General features: G+C 35.4%; 3 protein-coding genes across 3 annotated transcripts in view; all 3 read right to left on the reverse strand.

Annotated features, from left to right (window-relative positions):
* Window positions 1-2,815: 2,815 nt before the first annotated feature.
* On the reverse strand, window positions 2,816-4,300 carry LOC129806477 (uncharacterized). Its single transcript, XM_055855117.1, has 4 exons — window positions 4,129-4,300; window positions 3,872-4,053; window positions 3,607-3,769; window positions 2,816-3,415 (listed from the first exon to the last, which is right to left on the reverse strand). Exons 2-4 carry the CDS (start codon window positions 4,043-4,045, stop codon window positions 2,997-2,999), a joined length of 756 nt encoding a protein of 251 aa, XP_055711092.1. The 5' UTR covers window positions 4,046-4,053; window positions 4,129-4,300; the 3' UTR covers window positions 2,816-2,996.
* A 1,983-nt stretch (window positions 4,301-6,283) lies between these two features.
* On the reverse strand, window positions 6,284-7,583 carry LOC129801286 (uncharacterized). Its single transcript, XM_055846219.1, has 2 exons — window positions 7,152-7,583; window positions 6,284-6,559 (listed from the first exon to the last, which is right to left on the reverse strand). Exons 1-2 carry the CDS (start codon window positions 7,386-7,388, stop codon window positions 6,284-6,286), a joined length of 513 nt encoding a protein of 170 aa, XP_055702194.1. The 5' UTR covers window positions 7,389-7,583.
* Window positions 7,584-21,086: 13,503 nt separating this feature from the next.
* The window catches only part of LOC129806418 (relaxin receptor 2), a 146,073-nt gene continuing 142,234 nt past the window's right edge, over window positions 21,087-24,925 (reverse strand). The window contains exon 18 of the mRNA XM_055855008.1: window positions 21,087-21,328. Within this exon, the coding sequence (XP_055710983.1) occupies window positions 21,275-21,328 (54 nt within the window). The 3' untranslated portion in view covers window positions 21,087-21,274. The remainder of the gene's footprint in view (window positions 21,329-24,925) is intronic.

Consider the following 24,925-nt stretch of genomic DNA (forward strand, 5'->3'; position numbering starts at 1 on the left):
CCAATCTTTTTCTTATGTCTGAAAACATAAGAAAACATTAGGACATTTTTTGTTACTTTTTAGGTCAATTTAAAAAGTGAGGAAAAAAAAGAAAACAAAATGTTTGGAACGTCCTATGTCCTCAAGAAATTTCCTTTGTGCTTAATAAGTAGATGTTAAAGATCAAATTGACGCTTGATTCTAATCAAGGTGGCCCCCTGAAGAATTCCACTTGATAGAGTTTCCATAGAATTACATTTTCAGTGCGCTCTAGACAATTTCCAGTGAATTTTGCTCTAAGCTAGAGTGTTTGTATTTTTGTAGGAAAAGCCTCTATCACACAAATCATGCATTTATAGTGGTCGGAACGGGGGGTCATATAGTTAATAAGTAATCCTAAGTATCCTTTACGATCAGCAAAAGACAGTACTTCAATATTTTGTTAAGTTTTCTATAGATGAATTTTCAAGTTACCAACTCTAGGGTAAAATTTTGGCAAATTTTACTGACATTTCATGTTTGAGCCACCTTGCGGTGATTTTCCAAACTTGGTATGTTTACAAACATTGTAGTACAACTCATTACCTTTCCAATGAGCTATCACTAATTAATTTCTGATCACTAGAAGATGAATTATTAGCGAATATGTGAGTTGGCACATTCTTATTTCTTAAAGTTTTGAACTTACCAATTGTTTTTTTTTAAAATCTATTTCTTATCCGATCTCAATGAAATTTTGCAAAAACATTGTCTACTAAATTAGCAATATTCCACTAAAATATTGAGATAAAATTCTCAGTAGTTTGTCGTAGAGAAATTTATTCCGGGCGAATTTATGAATTTTTGGTGATTTTCACTGTACCTAAAGTGGCCTTGGAGCACCTCTAAACAACGTCCGATATTTTTCATGTCTAAGAAGCATTTAATTGTCTCATCATATAGAACATTTTTCCACCTGGGCCAAAAAGATCTAAAAAAAATTTTTTATTTTGACACACCCTACTCTATGTATGATGTATATTTCTATTTCGCAAAATCGGGAAAATTTTGGCGGGATAGCAATGTGACGGCGTCAGAATTGCATCACAGATGAATATACTGTGAGAAACCTTGTACACCGGTTAGAATGTTTTTTTTTTCAAAAATCGTTTCAAAAATCAGCTTTTGAAAAAAAATTTCAGAAAATATAGTTAAAATGTCGTACTTTTATATGCTTAAGAGCTCATATTTTTTTCATTGAAAAAAGATGTCTGTGTGTAACCCACTTAACCCCTTAAAGAACTCTACACTGAGAAAAAAAAGAGTGTAATTTTAACATTTTTTCATCATATCAGTAACATTTCTTAGGGGTGAATTTGACTTAACATTTTTTTCGGATTAATATTACTTCTATTTCGGGGTAATATGATTATAATGTTAAAATAACTCATATTTCAGGGTAGTGACAACTTTTTTTCGGATTTTCGGATAAATTTTTATTTTGATATTTTAGGGGTAAAATTAACATTTTTTTCGGTTTTTCGGATAAATATGAATTTTGATATTTGGAGTAGAATCAGCATTTTTTAAGGTTTTCGGATAAACCTGAATTTTGATTTGAAAGGTAAAAATAACATTACTACATCATTGAAAAAATCATTTTCACATGTTTTATAGTATTTTATTATTTCTTTTTTCAAAAACTTTGATGAATACACAAGTTCATATCACATTTCATTTTTTTAATATCACAACTTTTCATTTAACATCAACATTTTTCAGGAAAATTCATTTTCATTTATTTCGTGTTTCTTAGTTGAATAATCGAATATATATATATATTTTCATTGATTTTAATCCCTTCTACGGAATAACTAGTGTTTTCTGGATTTATAACTCTGTATTCAATTTCATCTTTTAGATATTTGTATGATTGATATTTTTGGACGAATGAAACTTTTACTGAACGGATAATATGATAAAAAGTATCATTTTCCAAAATAATTTCCAGAATTCTGAACAACTTACTGTAATGTGAAATATATTCATTTATGTTATATGAAAAATTTTTAAAATATTGGAAAAACCATTTTATCTCTAAATCGTTCCATTTTTCCTTTTCCAACAGTAGAAATTAATAAAATGATTATGAGTGTCTTCTTCTTTTAACTTTTTAATGTTTTGAAATGTAATTTCTAAGTTGTTCCTACATTCGAAAAATTTTTTTAACTGAAAATCGATATCATGAACACATCCTTGGAATTTGGTCAGATCTATTTTGTCATTTCGTACGTCTTCTTCGGATATTTCATTATTTAAAATAAAATTAATTGGTTTTTTATACAAAGACTATTCTTCTAAATGATTTACAAATCTGTATTCAGACTTGGTAACTTCAAATGCATTTTCAATTCCATTAATAAGTGTCTGAAATTCTGTTTGTTTATTTGCATATATATAAGCATATATATGGGAGAAAAGATCTTAGGTCTGTCAAAATGGGTTCAACTATATTGTCTTTAATTCCTTTTTGAATTTTCACAACATTTTTTCGTGTAATGTTTGCTTCTGTGTGTAGTGATAATGAAAATTTTAACTGTGATTCTTTAAATTTAGATTGTGTGTCTGTATATAACTTGGTTGAACGATAGGCAAGCTAAGTGTATCAGAATCTTGCGTATCAGACATATAAGAACATGATGGTGATGATACAGACGAGTTTAATAGATCGTTTTTTGTACTGAATTCTGAAGATCTAATTTGGTTTAATTCATCGACTTGTTTTGCATAATGAGGGTTTGAATCTCATATTAAATTGGACTGGTTTGGTATGTTAGTGTATGTCTTTTCATTGTGATTTTTAATATGGGTACGATACCTGAAATAGTTTTGGAAGACTTGATTGCAATTTCGGTCCATACACTTATAGTCATAATCAGTTGGTGTCTTGTGATTTTTTCTTAAATGAATAAAAAGCTGATTTTCTTCCTTCAATTGAATCTTGCAGATGAAATATTCAAGATGCATCTTGTTTCAATTTAACTGAGCTTATTGAGCAAATTTTGTACTTTTGGGTCATACACCCTTTCGGTAGCATGACTAAAACAAAACCCTTCTAGAACTTTCCAAGCATATCTGCATTTTCTGGGATAGTCAATATGAAGTAGAAGACTCAGCTTTATAAGGAGTTCCATGGCTCTTGAGTATGATGACATCTTGTAAAAAATTGGTCCGCAATTGACATACACTTCAGTGATGGCTGTGAGATCCTGACCGACAGCAATGATTTTCAAATCGTTGTTCTGTTGACTTATAAGTTCCTCCAATTCTTTTCTGGAATTCACTCGGAAACCCATCTGACGTTGGGCATCTGCAATTGTGGGCTTCTTGTTTCCGCACTCACGATCAGGAAGGATTAGAGCGTTGATAAGCAAACTCGTAATGCATCCTTGCGAGTCTATAAAATCAAATAAAGTTATGAAAATCGACAACAACAAAAAAATAAAATGAAAATCTCTGATTATAAAATATTAAAAAAAAACATATTATATTTTTCTCTCAAGAATTAAAAATTAAAGTTGGAAATTAATTTTGATAAAAATTGTGGTATTACATGACGAATGGAAATAGTTAATAATTCATGTGTACCTTCGTTTGTGCTTGAATCGCCAAGTTTTTTAAGAAGTCCTTTACTGTATTTATCTTTGATTTCCATTCCAAAAAGCGGTATCAGCTTCTTTTTAAGTTGCGCAAATTTCTCAGAGGGAGATTCTTCAACTTGAGGGAACATGGTCTCAAAATCAATATCCACCTGAATAGAACAGTAGTTTGTTTCCGTAATTTAAACAAAGTTTAAAAAATATTTATATTATATCAACACATTGACACTTTACTGTTAAAGAATTTTACTTACCAAGTCAAACCCTCGAGGATCTTTGAAGCCTGGCCATGCATCCAGTATAAATGCTAGAGATGACTCAGAATCTTTTTTGATACTTTCCACTCTCCAAACTGAAGTTGCTTTCCACTTGGAAATCACCTCATCCCAAGGATCGCAGTGGCTTTTCAACCATTCAACATTTTCCATAAGAAGATCTATGAAGACGAAACAGATGATAAAACGGGGGTACTACTCCTGGTTTACAAATTGTGATTGATTAGTGGTTTTACCTGAGATATCTCGTACTGCTTCTCCATTGTCGGTATTATCATCTTCCTCCCTATCTTCAACTGCATCCTTATTTTGCACAGCTTGCTTATATTTCCTCAAATTGTTCTTAAATTTGTTGAACAATTTTCCTTTTGGATTCTGCTTAGTCTTGGGGGGGCGTGGAACGTAATAAATTTCTTGTGAGAAGTTTATGAGAATTCAGTTTAAAAAACTAATAATTATATTTCTTTTTTTTTTTAATAAACAGTGTAAAGCTTACCTCGTTTTCAGATGGAAATAATTTTTTTATTTCTGCTGCGTACCCCTTGAGCTCCTTTGGTGATATTAGGTGAGATTCTTAACAATCTCACCTACTATAATCCTAACAAAATTTCATGTCGTCCGATCGACCTCAAATTTGGCCAAAATGTGTTTCGCCACTTCCTGATTCCGAATATATATGTGGCTAAGTTACGTTCCCGGCCGGCCGGCCGGCCGGCCGGCCGGCCGGCCGGCCGGCCGCACTTTGGAGCTTAATAGCTCCTAAACTAAAAAAGATATCGACTTGCGGTTTTCGGCAAAGGTTATATATCGGGTGAAAATTGCAACTTGGTGCATAGACCCCCCACCCCCCACCCCTCCTTCCGCCATTTTGAAGACCCCCCTTTTTTTGTTTTCTCAATAGCTCCGCCCCTATGGCATTGAGCGGGCTCAAATTTTAGTATGTTATAGCTGGGCCTTAGAGCTTTCCATCAATACCAAACTTAAGGTCCCCCGACACCCCTGACCCGAGCTATAAGGGTCCAAAAAAAATTTCTTAAAATGGCCATAACTCCGGTTCTAATTGTCAGAATTTAAAAAGTGAGGGCTTTTTGGAAAGCTCTCGTGAAATGCCACTTCCCCTTCTAACATCGCAAGTTCATAAAACCACCGCTAGGGGCGCTTTTTTTAAAAAGAAAATTTTTAAATCTTAAAAGTTAAATAACTCAAAAATTCCATTGTGCATCGGGCTGAAAATTTAGTATGTTGTAGCCGTTGATTATACCTATCAAACAAAAAAAACCTTAAGTCGATCCATAACCCCTGACCCGAGCTATAAGGGGTCAAAGTTCGAACATTGACCGGCCTCTATCTCCGGTTCTAATTAACATAGCGACCTAAATTTTACCTTTTTGGTTTCGTCTCGATGAGCACTTTCAGATGGAAGTTCAAAAAGTCACCACAGGTGGCGCTGTGATAGCGTCAAAATTCATCGAAATTCAAAGTCACTTTTCTCAAAAACGGCATTGTGCAAGTTAATGAAATTTTAGTATGTTGTAGTCCAGTCTAGGACGTTTCCAAAATGGTGCGTATGCGCGCTGTGGTTTCAATAGAACCGGAGATATGAGGGGTCAAAGTTCACGAAATTCAAAAAATCATATCTCCGGTTCTATGTGACCGATTTTGATGAATGAGGGCTTAAACGAAAGATCTCACCAAATGCTACAACTTTCTAGAATATTTGAACTTCGTGGGACCAACACCAGGGGCGCCACAGTCGAAAAACCAATTTCAATATCACATAACCTCAATTATCTCGACTGTCGATGAACCGATTTTGATGATTACTTCGACATAATTGTAGAGCACATTTGTCTCTACATTTCGTCCATACATCATTTTCCGCTCAGACTACGCTATCACTCCGATTTTGCCGTTTAAGTGTGAAAAAATTGATTTTTCCAATAATAACGCTTTGAAATCACTCAGATGCCAATTTGACTGCCTCTACTCCACCGAGACACTTAAAATAGGGGTTTAAATGGAAAGTCCCGCAAAATACAACAATTCTTTGATATAGTTGAAGTTCAACAAATGACTACTTGGGGCACTCTGGATGAAAAAACGAGTTAAGAAACAAAAAACCTCGCTTATCTTGGCTTCTGAGTAATCGATGAGATCATGTTCTATGGGAAAATTATAGAGAACATTCTGGTCTACATTTCACCCATATATTACTTTTGTGCCAGTTCATCCAAATCCTTGATATTTTGGTTTAAATACAAAATTTGTATCATTTCACGAATTTGATTCAAGATAACTGAATGGCGTCTCCCAACTTCAGCTCCAAATCGAATTTGCATGCACTCCGAGTTAGCTCACGTTAAGAATCTCACCTACATAAGCCGGTTAGGATTATCTGTCCCTTTTCAAATCAAATCTCAAATGATTATCAATGATAATGCTTACGAGATCATTCTGATCACAGTTACGAAGCATATTATGCTTCACATAGTTATTTAGAAGTGCCTCTCCTTTCAGACTCGACTTCAATAAGTCCTTCAATGAACCACATTTAAGGGGGCAGGCTTTACAGTTTCCGACCATTGCATTGGAGTCGGCAGAAATATGCATTGGATTGGGGACTTGATGGGGTGGCACAACATTTTCTGGATTTGCCAAATCTTCAGTCTAAAAAATATAAAATAGAAATTACTCTAAATCATTTGAATGAAAATAAAAATTAAATGAGTTGACACGGAAGTTTAGTAAATCAGATGAGAGTAAAATATAATACAATTCAACACATAAAATTTAATCCTTGCATTGTGATTGTAACAATATGTTTCATTTTCAAAGAGAAAAAAATAGTTTAAGATCATGCACAAAAGTAACCATTACTCTGAAAAAAATATCAATAATTTCAAAATTGTTTTATTCGGAAGTTTAGAAAAGATGTAAATATCACTTTAAAAGAGCAGTTATTTTATTCTTTCCAAACATTTACCCCGAAATATAAGTAAAATTGATCTTAAATAGTGCTAAATAGGTTTTTACCCCTAAAAAGAGTATCTGGTATGACGAAAAATGTTAGTTTTATCCTCTTTCATCATAAGGCCAATATTTTGTTCACAGTGGATTAATTCAAAATGGCGACCGCCATACAAATGATGCGAGGCTTTCTTTTCTTCTATTTCAAACACATGCAAATACGTCTAATATTATATTTTCAAGGTGTTAATTGAAGAGAAAGTTATCAGATATGATTGACGTTAAAACTTACCCCATTGCACAGTCTCCATTGTCTCAATTTGGTTCGAAAAACCACGCAATCACCTAAATAGGTGTCGTCGCAAAAAATTTTGCTTATTGTTGCGTCATCCAGAGCTTCCAGATGCTCCCGTCCGCGTATTCCACACATTAAAAGACGGGAAATTCCGTTGTTGGAGATCCCCCAGTCTTCCACAATCTTTACAATATCAGGGTTTTCCCTTTCAGCACTTTTTTCACGCTCCTCCATCGCAACTTGCACTTTATTCACTGACTGACAGCGCTTGACTGAAGAAAAATATGACACACGCTACTAGCGCACCATGTGGCAATAATTTGGACTTTACGGAATGCGAAATAAGGGTAGTAGGAATGGATATTTCATGCAACTATGACTAAAAAGTATAATCGGGATGATTTTTTCGGATTATCCCGCAAGGGGTAATTTCAATTCGACGGAAAAAGTTGTTTTAACATTTATTTTTTTTCTCAGTGTACATACTGGGAGCGATTTTCAACAAAAATTGCATTTTTGACAGAATTTTGACGTTTCCATCTACAGCAGCGCAGAAGATTTCCTTCAAAAAGCACCTCCTTTACTAATATAGGCAAAAACGTCAAAATTCTGTCAAAAATGCAATTTTTGACGAAACTTGCTTCCAGTGAGTGCCTAGCTAGAGGCCAGATGACGAAAAGTACACTAAGAGAAATCCGAAAAAGTTAAAATAACATTCCGGAAATGTTAATTTTACCCTGTATTATTGATCCGAAATCGGTGTAAATATTATGCCTTTTAGATGTATTAGGGGTTAAAGTTAACCTTTTTCATGTTAATTTTACATTTGAAATGGTGTAGAATTAACAATAAAAAATGTTGATATATTTTTACACCTAAAAAGTGTTAAAGTTACGAGGAGAAAAAGTTAATCGCACCCTCTTTTTTTTCTCAGTGTACGTACATATACAGAAGAAAAAAGTACGCCACTTTCGCCAAATTCGAATTTTACTCATTCTTCGGAAAATAATTTTTAAAATTATGTTGCAATAATATTTAGTTAATACGAGATGAACTTACAGTGGAACTTTTAAAATAGTGTAAAACAAAAAATTAAAATAATGCAGAACAATTTTTTAAGAAACCTACATTTTTAGTGATTGTTTTACCTCGTCAAGATTCTTTCTAATACGATTAACTTATAAGTAATCTAGTATATAAAGTATCGAATATTCTAAATCGTTAGAACCGTTAGGTTATGAAGGAATACTCATTTTATAGTTCCATGAACTGTCTTAAAAATATGAAGGAGTCGAAAAATCGATTACTTCCGAAAAATACTAACTCTACCACTTAAAGGCCACACAGGATTTTATGAAAATCTTCTTGTTTTGTAACATGAATTTTCTCATTCAGGAAAAAATTATTAATAAAAAAATTTAAAAACTAAAATACTAATATTGGTTTTACTTACATAAAAGACAATTTTGATTTAAATTTCGAAAATCCGGACTTTTACTTTTCATCGGTCATGATGAATTTTGAGTTATGATTGTTATTCAGTATTTGACTCAGGTAATTCGAAACAATAAACTTTTATATTCTCTTTGAGCGGGAAATTATTTTAGGTCAGCACCGACGACGACTCAAAGATTAAATTTCTCCTACGGTTATCTAAAATTATAATTGCTTTAAAAAATCAAAAAAAAAATTTTTTCTGACCCCCAATTTTTGACCATATCGTCCCTAAGGCGGCATTTATAGGGGGACTTTTGATTCGAAACTGTTCTTTCGAAATAAAAATATCTCACTGAGCTTTCTCGCCGTGTCATTTTGCCTACTCTCATGCGCACAAAATATTGCACTGAGCTTTCTCTCAGTGACCATTGCCTACCTTCTGGCGTGCAAAATATCACACTAAGCTTTCTCAGTGGAAATTGCCTACCTTCTGCAAAAAAAAATATCCAAAAATCTCCAAAAAACGAAATTGCTATCAAGAGAACACAAGGAGTACTAAAGTAAGATAAGGGTTTTCATAAAGTCTAGATATCATGAATTATATAAAGGAAAACTAAACATTAGCTATGGTAAAGCAACTTCATTAACAAAACGTTTTCGGATTGTAAAGCAACTGACGATGTTTCCTTAAATTCCTGACAACATGTGTTGTCGGGCTTTAGCCCTGAAAGATTCCTTAAGGAGACCAAGGCTTATCGCGGCCAATTGCCTGGCAGCGACCCAGCTCTGTGCCCCCCATCCGAACTCTTCCAGGCCATGTTACCGACTGACTGACAGTGTCGCCTGTCCGACAATCCTCCACACGGCGGGCAACAGAACTATACCACCAGTAAAAGGCCTTGCTTGGAGCGAGAGGCGGGAAATATAAATTTCCCGCGAACAGGGAAGGGAATCCACCAGCCGGGCTCTATTTCGCTATCAGGTGGAAAATCTCGACTACAATTCGGCCATCCGACGACTCACCGTCCTCGGTGTAGTCAGTACCAAAAGGGAAAGGTAGTACTATTGCCTAAGCACTACTTCCAAATCCAATTACCCTTAAGGTGACTGCCACTGGCCTCAGGAACTCCATTCTGAAATCATCTTCTGCAACCGTTACAGCTGCTTCTTAAACCTGCGAAAAGCAAAGTGCTTTTCTAGTATTAGCATCATTCATCCCAAAACAGTTACCATATTGGCCGGAATGATTTTCATGCATAAGCAAGCCTCCATTTGTCTTATGTAACTACCAGGCCGGCATTATTGTCAGTAAATTTCTGCTACATTATCCGCTACTATCTTCCGTGTCTCTCTAACAGTCACGTCTTTCCCAAATTTGACAGATCTGTGCCCCTGTCCGAAATTACCAATTATCGGACCAACAGAACTGTGGTGGGGGAACTTAACCACGTCCCCTTACTTAAAACTGCGCCTCGGAATTCAACGGGACTTTATACCCACTCAGAACTGCACTAGACTAACAGAACTGTATACCAGAACATGTGGACATATGAGCTCTTTATCCGTAACTGCTTACACGGATTCCACAAAACTGTGCACTTTTCCGGAATGTCCACCGTACCGACAGAACTGTCCGGGGAACCTCTATGGCGTAAGCCATTGCGACTGTCCGCGCCCCGCTTACTTCTGACTGCTTATTTAGACTCTAACAGATCTGTACACCTGTCCGGAATGCCTACCAGACCGACCGACTGTCCGGGGAACTTCTATGGCATAAGCCATTGCGACCATCCGCGCCCCATTGTCCGTGACTGCTTACCCGGACTTCAAGCAGAACTGTACACCTGTCTGGAACGTCTCCCAAACCAACAGTGCTGTATCGGGCTCCTACGGCATTAGCCGTTGCGTCCATCCGCAGCCCTCAATCCGTAACTGCTTACACGGATTTCAAACAAAACTGTACACCTGTCTGGGACGTCTCCCAAACCAACAGTGCTGTATCGGGCTTCTACGGCATTAGCCGTTGCGTCCATCCGCAGCCCTCTTATCTGCAATTAGTTACCAGGATCCATCAAAACTGTACCTGGGATTGAAGAAATTATCAATCCGTCAATACAGGGTTGAAAAGCTTCTATGGCATCGGTCATTACTCTCAGTCAGTTGAATCCTCTCTTCACTTCGGTTTGAATATCTTCCAGATCCAAACCCCTCTATTATTTGACTCCAAATTCCATTATTCTGCTGACAGAGATTTGGACCCCTGGACTGATTTCAAACCCTTGTCCATTACTTCCAGAGTATCTACCTTTAATATTCCTAAAAACGACAAGAGATACTCAGTTATAATTGTTATTAGGAGATCAGCATAAATTGGAAATATTGTATCATAAACAGTTACCCAGTATAACTCAAAATATCTCAAAGTAATGTTACACACTGTTATGACTCCAATTGGAAGGAAAATACCACGTCTCACAGCAGCACATAACTTTATTCCAGGCACCCTTGGATTGATTTGAACCATTAACCGACCCACCGAACTTTGGATTGGTATCCTCTGGGTCAATTTATTAAACTTGAAACTTTAAATTATTCTCGGACTGATTCTTTCTGAATTAAGACTGAATACATTTTAATGACTCAATACATTTTCAAAAATTTTACCGTATTCCGATTTCGAAGCACTCCTATTTGACTATTATAATATTTGTGAAACTCACTATTTCCACGCTTCTCAATCCCTCAAAGACCTTCCAAATTTCCTATCATTTCTGGAAGGGCCTTCGCTTTGACTGCAATAATAACAAAAGCACCATCGGTACATTCCCAATCTTCGCCAGCTCACCTAACACTTCGGTCAATACTTAGTCACCCAAAGAATTCCGATCCAACTCCACCCAACAATCGCTAGACTCCTCAATCAATTTGTTCAATTACTCCCGATCATCCGCTGCTGCGCTTCGAGCAATTTCTCATAAGTCTCAAGAATTCATCAATTTGCTCCCAAAACCCTGAAAGCCTGTATGTCAGCGCCTTCCAACAAATTGAGACCATATAATTTATTTACTCGAACAGCAATTCTGTTCATCATTCTTAGCAGAAAATACGGAACAGTTATAACCATACAGCCAACCTAAGCAAGTTTCTGGAACAAATTCACTATCCCTTACACAAAGGGAGTGCCAAACTCCTTTCAAATTTAAAAATTGATTCAGCCAATCATCATAATCATGATTTTCAACCGCTTATCCCTTCGCGTGTCCATATCGATCCTCCGCCACTTTAGGAGGATGTTCGAGCTCGATATCAAGGCGCTCCAAGACAAGATCTCGAATTTCATTTAGCAACCCTGTCCTAGATCTACCCCTGCACAATGCAAATGGCTTGCATATTTTCTCTTGGGAATCTTCATTCACGCACCGAGCCTGACCATACTATCCAAATTGTGATCTCTCAACTCAATGGAGCAACTCATCGACTTTTAACTCCTCACGAACGGCTACGTTTCTCACTCGATCTCGATGGGTGATTTCCTTATTCGCCTCATCTCGGCTGCTTCTATTCTACTTATTTTGCGGCCATTACCCAAATCTCATGAATCATGACCATACGTGAGAATAGGAACGAACACAGTTTTGAAAACCGTTAACCTAGCCGAACAACCAAGCTCGACCCTTCTCGGCACGTCTCTGCCAAATCTCCTCGCCACTGCAAAAGTCCGGCTGGTTCGCAACGAGAGCATTGCGTCCATTCCACCATCACTTTTGAATAACACCTCGAGATCCGAGATACTTGAACCTACACCTTGTTCAGCCAATTATATGACACATAATATACTACTGCTCCTTTAACAAATGTGGCTTTTCCAGCTTATTTCAGAATTAGTCATTTCATAGATTACGTAGTTATCTTTGCTGCGAAATAAGCAAGGCCGTCGGCTTCTGCGCAGACAGACCCCCTCGTCCAGATCCACAACCGAGTTCCGCTCAGTGCAAAGATGCGAATCTCCAGAAAAATATTTTCACATGTGACAAAACTCAATACAATGTACCGCCTCTGCCTAACAACTCCCGGAGTTCAGAAAAATCATTCACCCTACTTAAAGACACTCCCCCGCGGTCCACAATGGCCCCAGTGCATTCCTCCAACACGAGATATACGACATTACAGCATGGCTACACACAGAAAAATGGAAAATTCTTAAACAGAAACACCCAAGAATTTAATTTCAAATCCCATCCAATGAATGCCAATGCTTTCATTTTAAATCCTTGATCATTTAGCATTAGTTGCAATTTGCAAATCTGTAGACATTTTTCATTTTCCAGCTAACACTGAACTTAAGTTCCCGATCTCTTAACTTGAAAGAGCCAGGGATTCTAGCCCATTTCCCTCGCTCAGAGCCTCCAAACTTAAACACCTCAGGGATTCACGTCCAATTTAAGTTCCCAGGATCTTATATATTCTTAAATTTAGAGTCAAAATTTTCTGTATGTACATTGTAGAATATATCACGATACGATTATTAATACGATCAATAAATACTAGTTCTCTGCTACCTTCATTCTAACTGATACTACTAAAGCTGTAAAGTACCACTTGGTATAATATAATTAGTAGAGTAGTGACTCTCTTCACCTGCTGCTATTTAAAATTCTAAATGTACGATCAAAATGCTCAGAATGCTCTGACCACCCGAGCTGTCAGGTTACATTCTCAATTCTTTGTCAGATGAATAATATCTCTAATGCTCTATTCAATTTTCCCTCTTGAAGATAGAACTCATTGTGACAGTTTCCTCTTGTCTTCCCTAGAAATTCACCCAATTTCTTCGCCTTCAGGGAGTACAATCCTACTCCTCTTCTTTGTCACAATAATCATCGAACCCGTCCCAATTAGCCGACTCCTTATTCCGGCGCACTGCGATTGCTCTTGGTGAATTTTATATAAAGAATTAAAAAAAATTATAGAACCCTCGAATATTGAATCACCAACTTCACTTAACCAAATCTTCAGTAAAATTCGAGTGAATAATTTCGCTTTCAACTCGTAAACAGGTATTTTGGATAACAGCACGTTAACAGTATCAAAATAAATAACAACTGTCTGTATCGCCTTCCCTAAACACTATTTATTGCAGAAAAGCTGTCCCTAACTCATGGCAACCTTTCATCAATTCATAAAATTTATATATAAAAACCTTTCATAAAATAAAACTCGTGATCTAACGACTGGAATTTAACTCAACATTCATCCCTGTCTCGAACGCATTACTTCAAATCTGCATTTCATATTTTCCAACTTCAGTAATTTATTTATTAAGTAAGTGATTTATTCAGGATACCGTTTATCTCACTACCCAATCGAAAATCCGAAAATGGCTTCGAACATTCGTGAGTAATGTGACTCCTTAACCTTCACCAGAACACACTACTTCCCCAACCTGGTGTTCAGAAGCGATAAAAGATTAGCTCTCATTACAGAATTCGTTAGAGTTTGACAACTACTTTTCAAAACTTCTTAAAATTTTCCCCGAAAACTTGATATTCCTCGATATGGTTTTTTCTTTCCCATTTGACTCTAACTTTTCTTGGAATCTGAGTAGAACGCTTCCTAGATTTCCAACATCACCACAGATTCCGTTTCTTTAAATTTCACAAAAAGCATGATCAATGATCAGACTAACTTTTTAGAGCTTCCCCAACAACTCCACGTTTACACACAATCCTCCATGGATACTCCCACAACCATCCATGGACTTTTATATACCCTGGCCATCATCCTCTACCGCATCTCCGTGACTGATGTGTTCGGAAAAACCTGCAATAATTGAGCTCCTTGAGGAATCTGATCTTGTCTCCAGATGCACAAGATTCCAAGACGACTCAGGATTCAAATCCATCTCCTGATTCGTCTCACTTCCATCAAGAAACCCATGCACTTTATATGCTTTATCTGCATTGCTGTTGCTATTGGCTTCCGTGACATCTCCTCCTCAACCTTCCTCCAGCAGTGATTAGGCTGTTCAGGGCACGGAGTTGATCATTTTCCCTAGCCCATTGATCCGACTCTCACCATACCACTCTCCATGTCTTTTAAAAGCCTTGTTGGCTTCCCCGTTTCCTGCGACATTCTGAAAAACAAAATCCCCTTTCTCGTGACCCGTCCACCATTGCACTTCTATGTACACGCCTCAAAGCCCAAATATTCTCATAATTTTCACAAACTACAGAAATTCGTCACGAATTCCAAAAAATAACAAGATATTTCTGGAACAAATGTCAAAACATTTTCACAGCATTATCAACAGCGCCATCTCATTTTCAACATATGCATATTGTTATAAAATGCTGTGAGTTTCGATTTTGACTGGGCTAAATTTACACTTCCCCTAATTTCTCCCACTTACACATATGAGACATGAACACGTCACCCTCTAAAAAAGGAAATTATTTGGGCCCCAATTTAAACACCCATCAGCTAGAGATCCTTCTTCTCTTGCTTCAGTCTCCCGAAATCAATATCATTGACTTATTTTGGCTAAAATATGAATCTAAAACTGTTACTTATCTTTCTTGCTCCGACGCATTCTTGGGTGTCATCTCGTCCGGAAAATCACACACATTCTCAACACTTTTCACCACTTACACCTGTGAGAAAGTCCTATCCCCACTTCTGACTTGTTGTCGGGCTTTAGCCCTGAAAGATTCCTTAAGGAGACCAAGGCTTATCGCGGCCAATTGCCTGGCAGCGACCCAGCTCTGTGCCCCCCATCCGAACTCTTCCAGGCCATGTTACCGACTGACTGACAGTGTCGCCTGTCCGACAATCCTCCACACGGCGGGCAACAGAACTATACCACCAGTAAAAGGCCTTGCTTGGAGCGAGAGGCGGGAAATATAAATTTCCCGCGAACAGGGAAGGGAATCCACCAGCCGGGCTCTATTTCGCTATCAGGTGGAAAATCTCGACTACACATGTTGTAAAACCTTGCAGTGAGACGAGTTTGATACAATATCTTTTTAATTTATTTTTCATCAACCATTAATATTTACTTGGTAACCCCTTGACTTCTATTAAATTATTGCCAATATCACGTACATCAAAGCAAGTTCGAAACGTTTCGGAATAAAATAGAAAGTCTGCTAGACTTTCTATTTTAGTCCAGACACAAATGGGAGTATTATAACAGCTAACTGGGAGATTTTATTCAGACACAAACCTCAAGGGGAGATTTTCCAAGACTCGCCGGTGCATAGCACAGTGGGGTGCATTTTTAAAATACCCTCGTTTAAAAGCAGTCTAAAATGTTAAAGCTCCTTGCTTTTGAGACCTTTCTGACGTATACCTTGAAAATCAATAATATACCCAGTACAAGTTCTTTGAGTTTGGTTTACTAATTTCATTTCCAATGAAAGAATCAAAGTTCCTACAAGCTAAAACAAGTTTACTACTTTAATTCTAGTAGTGCTCTAGAATGCAAGTAAAGAGTTTCATCTGGGTGATGGTGGTTTCTAAAGAGTTAATTGAATTTTATCTGAGATGAGAAGATTAACACCCATTCCCAAGCACATGAGACTTTTATGTATTTTGTTGTATGCTCAGACTTCAGACCGACTATGTCTTGTAGTTCATCTTCTTGAATTTCAAGAAAAAGATATTGTAAAATCACCTCATGAAATGGAATGAAAATAGATGAAATGTGGTCGTATTGAAGAACAATGGGAATCAAGTGGTTTTCACTCAACACCTTCGGGATCTGAAGTGGAGAACCTCTCGGTGGGGTGTATTAGAAAATTGACACCCACAAACCTGATGAATTTTAATGGTAATTTTGGACACCTTGAGCTTTATCAGCTTTCCTGTAATAATAATCCCAACAAATAGCCTCACTTTTCCTCTATAAGAAGGAATAATGGGGCGTTACGGTAGGGGTTGACAATAGGTACAGTGAAAGGCTCATTGGCAACATATTGCCTCACATATTCACAATCTCTGCATACCCATTCTCATAATGGTGCCATTCAGGAGATTAGACCATGATCTTGTCCTGCCATTAAAAAATAATTTCCACATTAAAGCACTTCCTCCGGTGCACGTTTTTCCAGGTGAAAATTCTTCACCTAGTAGATAATGCCACAATAGTCAACGTTGCTGAGAATTTTACCACATGGTATAGTGTTTGCAGGTTGGTGAGGACGAGTAGTTGGAAACAGTTGATGCTGGCAGAGCTGAGAATGAGTGAAATGGTAAGAAGGAAAAAAGAGTGGATGGCAAAGAAGATGGCAAACATGACTTTTTCGACACCCAATTCGAGTGGTTTATTCAAGAGAAGCACCCGCATTTCTTTTTCATCCTGAAAATTCAACTTCCTAGCAAAACTCACATTCATCTTGAATGAGCCACCACACATTGTGTGGCGGTGTATTATTTAGGAGAAATAAACGAGAAACGTATAAAAACACTTGGATGAAAGTTTCAAGAGCCAAAAACTCCTTTCTATACCACCCATAAAAGTGGAAATAAAGTGATAAGAATCACGACATTTCTTGTCCTCTCCCTTCAATTGTACACTTATGTTTTACATGAAGATTGAGATTTATTGATTCTCTAGCACTTTCCAGCAAGATTTTGTCCTTCTTCTTGGCTTTTACACGCTCAACAAAATTATCTCTCTTATCGGGGACGATGATGGAAAGCACTTTACATAGTGTTTGAGCTGAATTATGGCTTACATTGTCTCTGAAGTGGTAGGACAGATAAAAACTTTAAATGTTCTTATACTGTAATGTGCAGTGTAAGTTGGGACGCTCACCAAAATCACAAACTGCTTTATCAGTGAAATATATCTTAAATTAAGAGAGGTAATGTATCTTAACTTTTAAATATATTAAAGAAATATGAATTTAAAAGAATTTAACCGTTATTGTCAATATTCAAGTTCTCTTTAATTTACTTGCTATAATTTTTAAAATTTAAATAATTTAGAGGTAAGCAGGGTGATGTGGTCAATAGTGAAATTAGATGAGATTTTCAAACATATTTTTTAATGTAAGATTGTTATTTGATATTTGTAAATTTCAGTATGTTTCCCTGTTTTTGTATAAGAGAATTCCTATAGAAAAGGGGTGACAAAGCATCTCAACTTTGCGAATGCCTCGAATTTATAACATAGATGAAATAAAGAAAAATTTAGAAAGGCGGATACTCATGAAAGATTCAAGAAGTTACCGAAAATTTGGGTGCTCATTTTTGAAATCAGGAATAGTTCATAAATATATCTTGTGAATAGGGTAAAATTAGGTTATTTGGAATCATGTCTAATTTGGAATTTTGAGATGATTCCAGATGACAAAAGGAAAGAAAAACAACGGATAAGTACTTTCTTGTAAAGTCTTGTACTTCTTCGTGGTTTTCTTCTTCTCATTGACCGTCTGAAACAGTGCAAAATTCTCAAAATTCAAAAATAGACATGATTCCAAGTTACCCCATCTTACCATACGAGTATCTCCTGTCGATGGACAAATATTTAATATAGAGGTAAATGCAGGGGGGTCGCAAGTCTTATAAAAAGTAGAGCTATTTCTCACTGTATTCAGTTAATATTTTGCAAATTTGCATCTCGATTTGAACAAATTTGCTCGTAATTCACGTTAACCCTTTAAGGACGATTGGAACACCGGTGTCTCATAAAGAAAATAATTTTTCCTGACTATCTAAAGTTATTTCTTCTTTATGTTAGTACGTAATCGTAAAGTAGAAAGTTGAAAGAATCTAGGATATTATTTGCAAGTCTTCAGCTATTTGCTACATAGTAAATTTTTATGCTAAAAAATGATGAATTTTTAAATTCTCATATTGAAATTTTATTTCAATTATTTTTTATACTTCCAATTTTTTTAAGTCAAATCGTTTTGGGAAAAGAAACTACAATACTCAAACAAAATATTTTTCATTAGAGTGAAAATTAACAGTCACTGGTATCGTCAGAAAAATTACTTAAATATTTCGGCTATTTTTGTCCCTATCGCCCATAGAGATAAAAAATACACCAACTGAGACTCTGTTGGATGTTCTAGGGTTAAATGTAAAACCTTTTACAAATTTTGTTTATCGATTTCATTTTTATTGCTGATTTTCGGTCAGCGAAAACTGTCTCGTCATTAAAGGGTTAAGGGTTTATAAATTATGCATTTTTAAATATCTTCTCTTCTAATGCATAATTTCAAAATGTATCAGAATGATAAGTCAATTATCTTTGGGGAAAACCGGAAAAATGGAAGTGGTGCAGTGCAGTGGAATGCAGTGAATATTTCAAATGGGTGGGGCAAGGGCTGCTGGCCAAGATACTCATCCCTGGCGCCAAAATCTCTTGCATGGTACACCAATAAGAAAGAGTTCAAATTTGTGTGCTAAAGCTGTCTCATAATCCGACTTTCAGTGTATCCGACTTTCATCGCTATCGGATTTTTGACAAATTACGTCACCTCTGTAATTTCATATTATTTAACCAAATTAATGATTTATTTCAGCAATGCAATTCCGAAAAAATATTTTTATTTAATAAATTAGCAAATTTTGTAAATAAAAAAATCAAATTGGACAGTGAATAATTCAAAATGATCAGTGAAAAATCAATTTGATTAGTAAAAAATTCAAATGGTTCCAATCGGTTATAAACCTGTAATAAACCGGATATGAACTATTAGGAGAAACTGGGGCACCACTAAACACGGGGTAGCACCAAACACTAATTTTTATTTCTAAACTACTTGAACTATCTCAACCATTTCTTCAGTGAACAAGCATCCCTATAATGCCTACAAATTTGTATAAGTACTGTCCTCTGAAGATGAATATTTGCTTAAAAAATCGCAGTATTTGGTGCTACCCAGAACTAAGTTATTTTTATCCGAAAATAAGTTTTTTTACTCCTAAGTTATTTTTAGACAATCTTTTGAGTGATTTTTTTAATTGATAGCTTTTAATTGATTCGCTTTTTTTTTTGAGCGCCAAGGAAGGGAGATATTAGCCAAAGAATTTTATTTAATTTATTGAACTTTGTGTAAATTGTATAGTTAATTAATTGTAAAAAGTAGAATATCGCTGTGGAATTGTTCGTGAAGTGTGTAGTTCAGAATCCATGTACCCAATGAAAACATCCCTTCGGCCCCCAAGAAAGACAAAGGCCCAGAAACCTGACATTTTCGACCACTGAAGAAGGTGCGTAGGGCATCGAAAGCTCTGGGAAGAAAAGGTTTTTATTCTGGGCAATCTAAACAGTTTCATTGAGGGTATTAACATCGCCGCATTAAATTGAGACTGACTTGTCCCAAAATCCGGTTTCGAGGCAGTTCTATCTCAATCTAATTCAGCGATGTAAATAGTCTCATTGTCTTAAGTTGTCTAACCATTATCAAAATATTCTTTAAAAAATGACCTTAAAATTTTTTTTTAAAAAATCACCTCCATACTAGTAAAAATTTCTGTAAAAAACATGGATTTTTTACAGAAATTTGTTTAGTGTGTAGGCAATTTTGTGAAAAAACCGATCCATTTTTTTTTTTAAATCAAGGCTTTTTCTTTAAAAAATTTATTTTAAAAAAGTGCCTCTATACTGGGATAATTTTTTACAAAGCAGTTTTTTAAAGAAATTTTAAAAAAAATCACAGCACCTAGAGATATTTTTCATGAAAATTTGTCATTTTAGCGGCGGAAAAATGTGAAAATCGTTTGTTGGAATTCCCTGGGATAGTTGTTAGTGGATGTTCGTGGAAAATTTTCCAAAATTGCGAAAATGGAGTGTTTTTCTACAGAAGTTGTTCCCAGTGGAATCAAACCCAGCTTTGGAGGAACATTTTCGCTGATTTTTCTTTTGAAATTGCCGAAAGTTGTGATGTCTGTGTACACAGAGAGAAAAAATGCTCGCTTAACAATTCTTATACGGTTACAGAATTCGTCTAATAAAAAAAATCAAAATGTATCCAAAAATTCGCAAAATTCACATTTGGTATTTTCAAATTAAACAAAAACTATACTGGAGAATGAAAGTGGTGGAGGAAAATTTAAGGTTGTATGAATGATGGAAAGGGCGCCCAAGGAAGGGAGCTCATCTGAAGATGCAAAATCACTATCTCTAACCGTTTTCCCGGTTGTTCTCTACACAATCATACAGACTGATGGATAGAACGACGAACGGTAAGCAATATTACATTACTTTTCAAAAATCGTTTGATTCTTGAAGATACGATTCCTTTCTTATCTAAATACCTATTTCTCATAGACATGGTTTTTCAACATTTGAATCTTTCCATAGCACATTGACTGTGTAATTTTAATTTATTAATAAATAATTACTAGAGTTATTATTTAAATTACTTTCTAATTCTGTCTCGAGGTTCTCAAATATTTAATATACTTACTCTTTTCTTCTGTTCGTCTTGTACTGTTGTCAGATTGACTGTTGTCGCTTGTGATCCTAAATATACCATTATATTTCTTTATTTATTTAAATTTATTGAATAAGCACTCAAATTCAATACAAAACCTTCAGATACTCAAAAATACACACCATGAACTTCTTTGACAAACTCAAATATTTTGCAATAGATACATTTAATCGTTGTCAATCTTCAATTCCATGCTAATGTCTAATGTTAAATTGAATTATAAGAATTGAAAAGCTAGACAGATGTCCCTTTCTTTCCACATGTTGATGTGATGGTGCTCAGGGTGTTCTGCAAGAGATTAGATGTGGATAAAATATGTTAGTGAATTGCGTGAAAAAAAATGTGCCAAAAGTCGCTAAATGATGAAAAAACTAATTGCCCAGTGATACATTAAATATTACAATGCACTATCCGTGGGATTATCTAAAGTAAATTGCTATATACATTATATTATTGCGCATACAGCAAAGTGCAGTCACATGAGACTGAGTCCGTTGGTGCAAAGAAAACACAAATATTAATCAATTCCATGAGCATGAAAACGTCCACTTTGAACCTTGACGTTTTAGTGATTGAACAGCGATTTGACCGGGAAATTAATTTTTCAACAATTGCGGGATACTTTGTACAACATTGCATCATATGTTTCTCGGTTGATGTTGTTGAAAGTGATTATTTGTGCACAAGTTGCATCAATGATCCGTGTTAGATAAACAAGCAACGAGAAAAAAATTATCTATTATGTGACATCTCTGGTGACAATTTCACTGAGAATACTAAAGTGTTAGACTTTGAAAAATTCTCGAAATATATGATATTTTTCTTGACAAATTATTTAGAATAATTTATGACTAGTCAATTTTTTCTAAATTGTGTTTCTTTCTCAGTATTAGAATTAAACATATGAATTATTCAAATATTATTTATAATGCTTTAAATAGAAAAATACATTAAATTGACTTTCAAAAATAAACACACTAAACGCACTAATTAATGAGATCTTAATCGTTGTTGGAAAAATTACTAATTACATATTTTAGCCTATTCTATGTAAAATCTATCGCTCAGAATAAGAAACGAATAACTCGCAATAAGTAAATTTTACTTTTTATTTTTTTTTAGAGTATAGGATTTTTGAGATTTAAAGTAGCTGCAATTTTGAAAATAATTATTAGGGCGTTTCAACTAGGAAAATTTTTTTTGGTACTATTCTGAGGGTGCTCCACATGATGAGACAAGAAAGTTTTTCTTCTACGACCATATGATCAGACGCTGTTAAGAGGTGGCTGAACGACCCTCTCTGTAGTGTAAAATCCGGTAAAATCAGAAATTTGTTCTACAGACAGGGTCGTTCAGCCACCTCTAAACAGCGTCCGATCATACGGTCGTAGAAGAAAAACTTTCTTGTCTCATCATGTAGAGCACCCTCAGAATAATGCCAAAAAAAAATTTTCCTAGTTGAAACGCCCTAATAATTATCTTTCATGTATAATATTCATAAGGAAGGTAGAGGGTAAAAAGAAATACCCAAAAAGCGAATAAAACGATTTTAGTTAAAAATGTAGTTGTTCGACTTATATTCTGAGTCGTCGAAATAGAAAATAGTTCGCATTATAAACTGTGTGACACATAGGGTAAGTGTGCCAAATTCCGGCCAGCTTGCAATTTCGGCCACCTTTTTTGATCCTCGAATTTCCATGAATTTTTATATTTTACGTACTCTAGAGATTATACAATGCAAAAGAATAACAAAAAATTTAGCTTCGACAAACGAGATGATGTGAAAAAGGCATTGGAAGAATTCCCGAAGGGCAAGGAACTATGAGAATGAAGGTGGCCGAAATAGGGCACCAAAGCTATGTCTACATTTTTATTCATTTTAATATGTATAAAGAATGATTTTAGAGTAAATAAAGACGATAAACTGTCTACAAGGTTCTAAGCAACACTCCTTAAGTAGAAGGAATAAAAAAAATCAATTTCTATTAAAGATATTACATTTCAAACTTGAGACTTTGGCGCTTGCATGCAACTATGCCGAAATTTGGCACACTTACCCTATTTCAGATTTTAATATCATAAGGATTCTTTTAAGAAGTTTTTCTTAGTATAGTTTGATTTACAACTCTAAAAATTAAATCGTCTTTATTCTTTCATCCTCAAGTTGAATTCACATGAAATAAAATTGCATTGCAATTTTCTTTTTAAAATAGTTCAAACTCTTTCGAAATGGTTTTGGAGCAAGTGAGTACTAAAAATCAGTTATCAAATCGGTCGTGCGATGCATAGAACGCATAGAACAATTATGTTTTTTATCGTGAAAATCTAGGAAAGTGAAAGAAAGTGTTAAATATAGACCAGGGAGTGTTGCAAATCTGCCCTTTTATGTGATTACTATGAAAATAGTGAATAATTTGTGGAAAGATATAAACATTGCATTGTGAATGTGTTTTGTATAAGTTCTGCAAAGTGAGCAGTACACAGTAAATGATTTTAACATCTTCCAGAGGATGAACAGGAGGCCAAATAATGAAAGAAATAGTCTTCACCAGAGACGTTCTTTAAACAGAATTGTATTCATGAACTAAATTCCAGTGTTCAGCAATGGTCTTGAAAGGTATTATTTATAAAAAAAAATGTTGTCACAAAGCTTGAAAGGATCTCTCATGAATTGTAATAAGATATTATACGATTACTTAACCGTAATTGCTGGACAACTAATTTGACTAGAAAATATTCCGCAAGTTAATATTTAAAATCTAAAATTTTCTTAATGTTACAAAATCTAAATAGTGATTCCGTGGTGCAATTGATAAGAAAGCGGACGCTATACAGATGATGAAACAAAGTTTTGTCGCATTACTTTCCTGATAATTGTCAATAAGGAGACTAAAAGAAAATTTTATTGCCGCAAAAAATCCTTTATTATTATTGGATTTCAAACTCTACACATAAAGAGAATATCTTGCAATTTAGTTCGAAAATCTTTCTGAATTTAAATTCCCAGGGAAATTCCGAAATGCTCGTAAATCGTGTAATCCACTAAAAGCTTCATAAAACATTGTACTTTTACAATATGTTAACTTGACGAGTAATTTTTGTTTCACAAAGTTGTTCAAACATTTTTGTCTGACTGACAAAATTTTACGAACAAATGGCAAAATTTTGCGAACACTTTTTTAAGAACAAATGTTTGTATAAGTTCAATAAATACTCGTTAAGTGATAAAGTTACAAATAATGTTTGTGAAAAAATTCAAACTTTTGCGAACTTTTTATTGGATTATACTTTACACAAGCATTTCATAAGTTCCTAGTAGGAATTCGAGATTTTCCCTCAATTCCTATGTTCACCACCGAGCGGGCTAAGATGCCCTAAAGACCATGGTACACTCAGGTGAGAGATAGAAGATTTGGTAACCACCGACAGTGGGAAGTTACGAACCTGAGGCTAACGAACAAGGCATCTTGGCCTTCTTGAGAGCGTAAAAGGAAGACTGTTATAAAAACTTGCAAGGAGCTTCCGATAGGACGGACTTTTCGACAGTGACCCACATATGCTGCGTTTCTTGAGCAAGCTAATAAAAAATCGCCAGGACTGGAGGAGGTTAGTGCGAGAGGCTCGGTCCCTTAAAAGGACGTTGCATACTTCTAAAGTAAGTAAGTAAGTATTCACAAACATTTACGAACTATTTTAAATTTTTCCTGTGTAAATAGTCCTTAAATTACTGTCATTTTCGGTAGTTAAATATTTACTTTTTAGCTAAAGGCAATTGGCTAAAGGTCGTGTAGCAAAGCAAGTCAAGCAGAGCATTTGGCCTCTATAGCTCAGTTGGTGGAGCACTCGTCTAGTTAACGAGAGGTTTCCAGTTCGATTCTGGGATGA

This window comes from Phlebotomus papatasi, chromosome 1, assembly GCF_024763615.1.
Source record: "Phlebotomus papatasi isolate M1 chromosome 1, Ppap_2.1, whole genome shotgun sequence".
NCBI classification, from domain to species: Eukaryota; Metazoa; Arthropoda; class Insecta; order Diptera; family Psychodidae; genus Phlebotomus; species Phlebotomus papatasi.